General features: G+C 61.1%; 1 protein-coding gene across 1 annotated transcript; it reads right to left on the reverse strand.

The window, feature by feature from the left end:
* Nucleotides 1-6,400: 6,400 nt before the first annotated feature.
* Nucleotides 6,401-9,288, reverse strand: LOC132080054 (regulator of cell cycle RGCC-like). The gene is made up of 5 exons (XM_059483040.1): nt 9,225-9,288; nt 8,498-8,653; nt 7,950-8,030; nt 7,602-7,664; nt 6,401-6,902 (listed from the first exon to the last, which is right to left on the reverse strand). The coding sequence occupies exons 2-5, from the start codon at nt 8,649-8,651 to the stop codon at nt 6,895-6,897; spliced, it is 306 nt and encodes a 101-aa protein (XP_059339023.1). The 5' UTR covers nt 8,652-8,653; nt 9,225-9,288; the 3' UTR covers nt 6,401-6,894.
* Between the last annotated feature and the right edge of the window lie 1,217 nt (nt 9,289-10,505).

Genomic DNA, 10,505 nt, shown 5'->3' on the forward strand with positions numbered 1-10,505 from the left:
CCATCACTGAACCATCACTGATCCCCCCATCACTGACCTCCATTGCTGATCCCCCCCTCTTTGACCGTCCCTGGCCTCCGCAGAAGAGACCCCCACCAGTGATGCCCCCTCCTTGTCCCCCACGGAGCCCGCCCTGTGTCCCCGTGTCCCAGCGGCACCCCCGTGTCCCCGTGCCCGTACTGGGGTCACCAGAGGGCGGCAGAGGCCCGGGCAGGAGCATCCCGGCGCTCCCGGTACCCGCGGCTGCCTTAAAAGCCGCTGGTTTCCCCTCCGGGTCTGGAAACGCTGCCGGTTCCTGCTGGGAGACCACCCAGAGGAGCACGAAGCCCTGGAGTGATCACAGATCCATGGAATTTTGGGGGTTGGAAAAGCTCTCCAAGACCCCAGGGCTGCCGAGGCCATCACTAGCCCATGTGTCACATGCCACATCCGCAGAGCTATGTGACCCCTCTGGGGATGGGCACTCTACCACTGCCCTGGGCACCACTGCCAGGGCTTCCCTTTCCATGAAGGAATTTTCTCAATATCCAACCTAAACCTCCCCTGGGACAATTTGAGGCGTTGCCTTTTGTCCTGCCAGTTGTTACCTGGGAGAAGCAATCCCCACCTGGCTGCACCCTCCCCCAGGGAAAGGTCTCTCCTGAGCCTCCTTTTCTGCGGGCTGAACCCCCCCAGCCCCCTCAGCTGGCGCTGGGCTGTTCCAGGGGGAGGAACACAGACCCCATCCCCGTTTCCTGCCCATTGTTTTCCATGCTCAGGAGCACCGGCAGAAGGAAGAACAAATCCCCCTGGCTGGATGGAGCCCAGCCCCATCCCAGCAAGGCAGGGACAGCCCCGGGCTGGTCCCAGCCTGCCAGGAAGGCACTCTGTTGAGGGAAACAGGAAGCCCTGAAATAGCAGGAGCTGGAAACACGTGGCCAGGGGGAGCTGGCCAGGGTCCCCCCAGCTCCCTGCACAGGCCCTTGGCATCATTCCAGGACGAACCCACTGCCCTCTGCCTCTGCTGCTATGGCAGATGCTCATCTCCCACCCACCTGATGCCAGCAGAACTCGGCCCAAAGAACTCCAGGAGCTCCAGGAGCCATCCCTGAATGCTCTGGGCCGCCCTGGATCCAGCACCCTACTTGGAGAAGGCATCCAGGGGAGAGGTGCTGCATTCCCTGCTGCTTCCCTGGCTGGGAAAAACCAGGGCAAACGTCAGGGAGGACAGAACCAGCTCCTGGTGCAGCCCCTAGTGCAAGTGCCAGGCCAGAGCTGCTATCACAGAGGGATCAGAAGGGTCTGAGCTGACACACCAAGAGCACGCAGGGAGGAGGGAAGGAGGAAAGGAGGGATGCTCCAGAGCATGCACAGCTGCAGGGATGAGCAGCAGAAGGCTTCATCCCCCTGGCCTCTGCACAGAGGGGCTGCCAGCAATGCCCACCCAGCATCAGCCATCCAGGGCTGACAGCTGGAACACAGCTGGAGCCAGCAAGGAGCCAGGGATAGTGGCTTCAACCAGACAGGGCACACAGGATATTGGCAAGAAGTCCTTCCCTGGGAGGGTGGGCAGGCCCTGGCACAGGTGCCCAGAGCTGGATCCCTGGAAGTGTCCAAGGCCAGGCTGGACACTGGGATTTGGACAAGAGGGGAAGGTGGAAAGGTGTCCCTGCCCAGGGCAGGGGGTGGAAGTTCTTTCCCAACCCAAACTAGTCTTGGATTCTATGAACACATCCCAAAAAAAGTAAATATCACGGCCAAATGGGAAAAGAGCTGAACTTTACAATGTGAAATATTCGGCTTTACAAGCTGAACTTTACAATCGAAACATTCCCCACAGTGGTTGGACAGGCAGGACACAAGAGAGACAGGTGGGACACGGCAAGGAAGGAGCCTGGTTGGGCACCGTGCTCCCAAAACAAGAAGAATTGCATGGGAACAAGCAGATATTCCAGGTCCAAAGATCGCTGCTGGAGCAAGCTGCTGGCCCTCTGGGCACAGAAATCGGGGATTATGGTGAGGAGGGTATTTGCAGGCTCAGCCCCTGCCTGAATGGAGGCTTGGAGCCAGGGAACGGTGTCACGGGGCTGGATTCTCCTGGTGTTGGATTAACGGGTTCCGTTCTGAGGTTAACGCCGCTAAGCCGGTGCAGCCCCGAGCCCTCTGGTCCTGAGCTCGCCCCGAGCCAGCTCAGGCTCGTCCCATCTCACCCAGGGCTCTGTCTGGGATGGGAACGGGGCTGGTGGCCTCAGGGCAGCTCCTGGCGGAGCAGAGGGTGGCAGGAGGAAGCTCATGGACAGGATGACTTCTCCTTGCCCCAGCCGTGCCCCAGCCGTGCTCCAGCCGAGCAAAGCTCCAGCGGCCACCGGCTCATCCCTGCCCCTCCCGGGACAGGCCGGCCAGGGGAGCAGAACAATCCCGGGAAGTGACCGGCCGGGGGGGACACGAGGGGACAGGATACCGTGCTGGCCACCGCCACCGGCATTGTCTCTTTGGATAGCTGCGGGATGAGGTCAGAGGCTGAGCGGGGAACAGGGCCGGAGGAAACAACACCAACCCCTGCTGACAGTGCCCGCACGCTCTGAAGCTCACCTGGGGCTGGGGTCCCTGGCAGGGGGAACTCTCCTGTCCCCTCCCCTGGGCAGCTGAAGGTCACACGGAGGCTCCCCAGGGACACCAAGAGTCGGTGAAGTCCCAGCACTGCAGAGGATCCTCCCAGCCCTGAGGTGCAGCAGCAACCCCTGGCAAACCCAAAAGGGCCCAAATTCTCCCTGTCCTGCAAATGGGGAAAAATCCCTCCATGCTCCAAAGGCTGGAGCCCCTCTGCTCTGGAGCCAGGCTGGAAGAGCTGGGACTGCTCACTTGGAGAAAAGGAAGTTCCAGGGAGAGCTCAGAGCCCCTTTCAGAGCCCAAAGGGGCTCCAAGAGAGCTGGAGAGGGACCGGGGACAAGAACAAAGAAGGAGAGGACAATAGGGAATGGCTTCCCTCTGCCAGAGGGCAGGGATGGATGGGATATTGGGAATTAAGAATTATTCCCTGGCAAGGTGGGCAGGCCCAGAGCAACTGTGGCTGCCCCTGGATCCCTGGCAGTGCCCAAGGCCAGGTTGGACACTGGGGCTGGAGTAGCCTGGGACAGTGGGAAGTGTCCCTACCATGGCAGAGGGTGGAACAAGACAGGCTTTAAAGTCCCTTTTAACCCCTACCATTCTGGGATTCCAGAAAAATATGTGAGGGGGCTTTACAGGACAGAAAGCCTGTGACATCCCTGGGGTTAGGCTGTCTCCCAAAATAGTTACAGCCTCTTCCACTACCACAGCCAGACTGTCTGGGCAGCCAGGGACTTCCCCTCCCCAGAGAGCTGAGGTTCCTCTCCACATTGCAGAGTGGCAACAACTTCTTTTAGGGGAACTCTGCCGACTCTTTCTGCCCCTTCAGTGGCTGGGGAGATCCTCCCAGGTGGGAGCAGCTTCGCTGAGGAACGTCACACCTGGGCAGGGTGAGGAGCTTCTCCAGCTCCATCAGCCCCCTGGTCTGTGCATGGTGGTCCTGCCTTAAGGGACGCATCCCTCCCTCCCTTTTTCATGAGGGTTTGGGAGTGGGGGAAAGCAGGGGGATACAGGCAGCACCTGCCCTGAGGTGGTCCCTTCAGTGATCTCCTCCATTCAGTACAGGAAGGAGGTGACTGGCTGCCAGCCAGGGCCACCTCCACGAAGCTGTCACCTCCGTGTCCCAGCAGGTCCATCTGGGTCCCCAGGAAGGCAGGAGATCTGCTCCAAGCCGCTTCAGGGAGCCACAGGGAGCTGGGCTTGTAAGTGCCAGGTTTGTGTGAGCTGGGCCTGTGGCAGCTGGGCGTGGGGGAGATGGGCTTAGAGGAGCTGGGCTTGTGGGAGTCGGGCTTGTAAGTGCCAGGTTTGGGGGAGCCGGGCCTGTGGCAGCTGGGCCTGGGGGAGATGGGCTTAGAGGAGCTGGGCTTGTAAGTGCCAGGTTTGGGGGAGCCGGGCCTGTGGCAGCCGGGCCTGTGGGAGCAGCCGTGGGCCCGTGCAGCCGCCTCTCTCGGGTTACCACTTCCCGCTGCCGCTGCTCCTCAGCAAACCCCCGGGGGCCCTTGGGGACAGCAGCAGGGAGCGGTGACAGCCTCGCTGGTGGCCCTGTGCACAGCACAGCCCCACTCCAGCCTGGCCAGGGCTGCCTCGGATGCTTTTCCTGCTGTGGGGAGCAGGGCCCTGGGGAGGAACTGCCTGTATTGCAGGACGTGCGTGTTCGCACTGATTGATTTTGCAGCACCTCCAGGGCACGTGCAGGGCCACAGAGCCTGCAGCCCATGGACCCTCTGACCCACAGACATTCCTACGCACCAGACCCTCCCTCATGGACCCCCCAGCCCCTCAGCCTTGTATCCCCGTGAGTGTGGGAGCAAGGTCAGGGCTCCTGCTATGCTGAACAACAGCCCTTGGACAACTGCTCCTCCATGGGTCAGTGGATGTCACAACTTCCATCTCAGGGCCACTCTGGTGTGTCCCCAAGCTCTTGCTGGAGTTCCCAGGAAAGAAAATCCACCCCTTGTCCCTGCAGAAGAGCCCCTGTGCCCAAAGGGGGTTCTGTACATTGCTTCAGCAATGTACAGAAGCCACAGAATCATGGGATCATTTAAGTGGGAAAAGCCCTCCAAGACCATCGAGTCCAACTGTTCCCCCAGCACAGCAAAAGCCACCATTAATCCATGTCCCCAAATGCCACATCCACATGTTTTTGAATATTTCCAGGGGTGGGGGTTCCACCCAGCACGGAGGTTTAGGATGCTCTGCTGTCAGCACAGGCTGGGCGGGACAGGGCTGGCATTAGGGGCTCTGTCACCCCACACACAGAAGTGGCACTGTGCCCAGTGACACTCCCTGGGCCCCCAGCCCCACCCCGAGCAGATGCTGAGGTCTGTGTCACTGGGGCAGGAGAGGCTCCTGTGCTGATGGGACAGCTCAGCCATGGGACAGGGACAGCTCCCACCCACCCATCCCGAACCCAAGGGGCTGGGGGAGCCCGGGGTGACACCCCAACCTGCTCCTGGCAACCCCCACAACAAACTAACCCCCAGAGCGTCACCAGGGCTGTGCTGTTGCTGTGGCGGTTATCGGCCTCAGCACATTTGGGGCTGGAAAATATTTATTTCTGTAGCTTGGCAACATTTGCCGCTGCTGTGGGGGTGGAAGGGGGCGAATGGGACCTGGGGATAGCGACAGCCCGAGCATTGCTGTCATCATTGCTGTCATCATTGCTGACCATCAGGACCGTGCTGGCTGGGTGGGGTTAAAGCCCCTTCCTGCCCAGGCTGGGGAGGAGCTGGTGCAGCCCCGGGGGCAGAGCAGGGCCATGGGGGGAACAGACCCAGAGTCAGAGCAAGACAAGGAGGGCAAAACGCTGACTGCAGTGACTCAGAGGGGAAAAACGCCCTCAGTGACACAGGGGCTGCTGCCATCAGCACAGTGGGACAGTCCCCACACCACCCTGGCTCCAGTGATGGGGGCTGTGTGTCCCCACAGAAGGTCACAGGCATCTCCCTGAGTGTCACAGACATCTCTGGGTGTCACCACCTTGGCACACACTCACTTCCATCTCCTGGCTGCCCCTCGGGGTCCATTTGGGACAGACATCAGTGGTCACATCACACAGCATGGGGACAGCAATAGCCCAGTGTTCCCTTGCTGGCCCTGCCCAGGCTGGGGTTTGTGTGTGCTCAGAGCCTCCTCAGCAGCACTGAGTGCTGGGTCTGGCAGAGGGGGTGTCCAACAACCTCCTGCTCAGCACCCACACACCAGGGATGAGGGCACAAACTGAAACTACCCATTTCCTGCTCAGACAAGCTGCAGCAGAGCCACATGTGCCCTTACTCCACGTGAGGATCACAGAGAGAAAGGGGGACCAGCCACAGGTTCCTCTTCTGTCATCCTGATGGCATCTCCCAGGATGGGAAACTCCAGAGAAAAGACCAGAGGGGAATCCCAGGGGGACCCATCGTCCCATCCACGGCCAAACCTCACTGAAAGCTCAGCTTGGCAGAGGGCTGCAAACCCACATCCCTGGGCCTTGTTCCTGGGCTGCTGACAGGGGCAGGATCCAGGGGAAGTGGCACCAGAGCCCCTCCCTTTGGAAGCAGGAGCCCCAGAGCAGGGCCCTCCATGCCAGAGGGATGACAGGCAGTGCCCATCTCCCTGGCAGGGGAGGAAGGCACAGACTCTGCACCCTCTGCCACCCCAATGGCCGAGTGCCATGGGCAGGCAGGACAAGGATTCCTGATATTCCTCTTTAGCCAGGCATGTGCTGCTGAACTTGCTTCCTGAGGTCTCCCCCTCCTGCCAGTCCCACCAGCTGGCAGCCCCAGGCATCCCTGCTCCCACCCTGCCAATGGGAAAAAGATGGACACAGGCAGACGTTTAAAATCCTGTTCACAGAACCATTTGTACAGCACAAAACATTTTTTACAGTATTTACAGCAGCAGCTGGGGAAAAGGCACTTGGGGGGCAGAGAGGGGTCCAGTTTGGGGCTCCCCATGCAAAGCAAAGGTCAGCAGTGACAGATGCCACCAAGGAACCAGGCTTCCCAGCCTGGAGGGGACACTGATGTCACACTGATGTCCTGCAAGCTGATCTTCCCCAAAATTCCTCTGGGGGCTTCAGCAGCAGCCCAGCTCCCCCCCAAAGCCCTTGGAGCCACCAGACCCCGCGCAGGGCAGGGCCAGGTCCCACCCAGGGCTGTCCCCTCCTGGCGCTGGCAGGGCCTTGTCACCATCGTCCCGCAGCCGGATCCGTCCCCACCGCCCGTCCCTGTCCCCAGAGCCATCCCCACCCCAGCCAGGGGGGCAGAGGCAGCATCAGGGAGACTCAGGGCTGGGGCTGCTCCTCTGCAGACTCCGCAGCACAGCTCACATCTCTGCAGGATGACACAGAAGATGGTGACAGTCTGCAGGGTTAGAGCAGAAATCTGGGGCAGGGGGTCAGCCCTGGTCCCCTCCCTCCCTCCCTGCATGGCTGGGGCCTGCAAAGCAACACTTCCCAGCAGCCACCTCATTTTGCACCAGGGATGGGAACAGAGAGCAGAACTGTGCCTTACTCAGTCTGCGTGGGAGGAAAAGTTTTTAACCAGGCTCTCTCTGCCTCCAGCCTGTCACGCTGTGGGAGGAAGTGGCCTCTGCCTCGGTTTCCCCAGCACAGCAGCCATTGGGGAGCAGCCAAACTCTCTGGAGCTGCTGGGTACAGCAGCCAAACTCTCCAGAGAGGCCAGAGATGCCCAGCACAGCATCACCCCCTCCCACAGGGGACACCCCCAGGCTCTTACCAGGAGGGAAGCATCTGGAGGAGGAGAGCATCACCAACAGGCTCCCTGCCACCTCACAGACCCCCTCTCCTCCCTCCTGATGGGGTAGGTTAGGATACACCACAAGGGGAGTATGGGTTCTCCTGCTCACCTTCCCCCCCAAGCAAAGAGCAGCCTCTGAGCAGCAGCTGGAGGGAGGCTGCAGGCAGAGGAGCACAGGTCTCTGTGCATCTTCCCAAAACCATCAACAGGAGCCCCAGCCCAGGTGTCCCATCCATCCCATGGGAAGTGCTGGGATCAAGGTTGGGCATGTACCTTCCAAGGCTTTATCCAGGTCTGCAATGAATTCCTCCAGCTCCTGCGTGTCTCCAAGCTTTGCTAGTGGGGAAAAACACGGTCAGGTCTCCCCATTCCCCCTCTCACTGGGGAGAGACCCCAACCCCTTGCTCCCAGTACAGCTGCTCCAGCTGTGTTTATCCCAGCCAGTCCAGCCTCAGCTGGGAAAATCCCAACCCAACTCCTGCCCCTTCCAGGCTCCTGCCAGGACACAAGGGCTCATTCCCACTCTGCAGGGCCTCCTTGGCACCCCCCTATCCCGGGCTGGCAATCATTGCCAAGCCCAGCTGAGCACAGAGAAGGAAGCCCTGCAGGGGCCAGGCTCACCTTTGGTGGGATAAGTGTCAGCTGGGCTGTTGAGGTGCTCCTCACTGGAGTTGAGGCTGCTTCCTGGGGATGTGCTGGCACCTGCAGAGACAGAGCATCAGTCCCTGGCCTGGGCACAGGCACCTGATGAACATTTTGCAGGAACACAGCCCGATCATGCCCATGGCACAGGGTGGCACACTCTTGGAGAACCCATCTGCTCCTCCCCTGCTTCTGGAATGCTTGGAAAAATGGAATTGAGTTTCTTTCTCAGGTCAGAGAGCACCAGAGGTTGTCTGGGCACCATTACAAGGACAGGGTTATTACAGATCACTTGGTTATCCCCAGCCCCTCAGGGTCCTGCAGCAGCCTGCCTGGCATCAGGAGCCCTGGCAGATGCTGGCAGGTCCTGGGTCAGTATCCATGGTCATCCCCCCATTGCTCATCCAGCCCACCAGGGCTGAATCAGGCAGCATCAGCAGGAAGATGTGCTCCATGGAGGAACCACAGAGCTCCCACCCCGGCAGACACCATCCTCCCCAGGGCTCCTCACCCCAGCCCAGACTCACTCTCCAGCTCATCGATGCCACTGTCATACACGCTCTGTCCCGCTTTCCTCTTCAGCTCCTCCAGGTGCTGCTGGTACTGACTCGCAGGGCCCCGGTCAAAGTCCTCCATAACCTCGTCGAACTCTCTCAGCAGCTCACTGAGCTCCTCAGCCATCGCTGGGGGCAACATGGGGGTGTTGGGGTACCCACCTGGCAGGCAGGGCCAGCAGGAGCCTCTCGGGAGCAGCCCAGGCTGGGGATGAGGCAGAGCCAGGCTCCGGGTGCCGGCTGTGCAGGCAGTGCCAGCGCTGCTCCGAGCACACCCGGCTCCTCGGACAGCTCAGCCTTCCCCCAGCTCATCCCACAGCTGGGCTGCGGCCAGCCCAGTAAGTGCTGGTGCTACTCAGGCTCGATAGAATCCTAGAAGGGTTTGAGCAGGAAGGGAGCACAAAGCCCATCCCATCCCATCCCAGCCCTACCATGGCAGGGATACCTTCCACTGTCCCAGGGTGCTCCAAGCCCCAGTGTCCAGCCTGGCCCTGGGCACTGCCAGGGATGCAGGGGCAGCCCCAGCTGCTCCGGCCAGGCTGGGGCACACGGAGGGGAGGAGGGCACAATCACCGGCCGGGACCCCCGGCTCCATCCCGCTCCCGGGGGGTGCCCGGAGGCTGCGGGGGGACCCAGGAGCGGAGCCCCTCGCGGGTTCCGAGGGGGCGGCATTCCCGGTTCGGTTCGGTTCGGCACTCACCGGCTGCTCGGCTCCCTGCGCTCCGGTCCCGGCGGCAGCAGCGCCTCCGCTCCGTTCCCGCCGCTTTTGGCCCCGCACCGGGGCTGGGCGGGGGCTCCGGGAGGCTCCGCCCCCAAACGGCAGCGCGGGACCGGGGGAGTCCCAGTGTCACCCCCCCAAACACTCCCGATAAACACCTCCGAACAAACACCCCTCAACAAACACCCCAAACACCCCCGAACAAACACCCCTCAACAAACACCCCGTAAAAGACACCCCCGAACGCCCCCGCCCGGCGTCGCTCCCTCAAAGCCCCAACAGGAGGCGGAACACGGGATTGGGGCTCAGCTCCCGGGGAACCAGGGACAGACGGCCTCAAGCTGTGCCGGGGGAAGGTCAGGTTGGATATTAGGGAAAATTCCTCATGGACAGGGCTGTCCGGCCTGGCACAGCTGCCCAGGGCAGTGGTGGAGTGCCCGTCCCTGGAGGGATTTCAAAGCCGTGTGGATGTGGCACTTGGGGACACGGATTGGGGTGGCCTTGGCAGTGCTGGGGGATGGCTGGACTTGGTGCTCTTGCAGGGCTTTTCCAGCCTCAGCGGTTCCATGGTTCTCTCCTACAGGTTTCCCAGAGAGCTGTCAAGCCCAGAGCTTTGTGTCTGGGCCCTGCCATGGATCCTGGTCAGCAGCATGAGGGAGACACAGGGGTTTAAAAAAGAGGAGCTCAGGCTCTGCTGTCCTTGCTGTTGCCTCTAAAGCCACCCATGGATCCGAGCAGCCGGTCCCACTCCTGCAGATTCTCCCTGCTGTACCCTCATACAAGCCCTAGGCCTGGCTCTGCCCCGCCAGTCTGAGGGGCTCAAGGGGGCTTTGGTGGGGCTGGAACTAAAAACCAGCCAGAACCTCTCCAACAGCAGCAACCACCCCCAAAACAGCAACTGCTGCCTAAGCAGGAATGACCCCCCCCAAAACAGTGATCAGCCCCAAAACAGTGACCAGCTCCTGAGAACCACCACCCCCCAAAAGCAGACTCCCCCAAACATTCACCACTGCCCCAAAAGCAACCACCCCCCTCAGAAGAGACCCCCAACAGCAGCAGCCCCCCCTGTGCCAGCACTGGGGATCAGGAAGGATCAAGGCAGAACCTTCCCTGTCATTCCTGAGGTGACCCCCAAGGCCTGCAGGGGCAAGGAGCCCCTGAGAGCAGAACCCGGAGCAAAAGCCAGGCAGCCCCTGCAGAGCGGGCCCAGAGCAACGCCAAGGCTCCCTGGGGAGATGTGAGCTGGCTGGGCAGCGGGTTTAT

Source organism: Ammospiza nelsoni, chromosome 15 (genome assembly GCF_027579445.1).
Source record: "Ammospiza nelsoni isolate bAmmNel1 chromosome 15, bAmmNel1.pri, whole genome shotgun sequence".
Lineage (NCBI taxonomy): Eukaryota > Metazoa > Chordata > Aves > Passeriformes > Passerellidae > Ammospiza > Ammospiza nelsoni.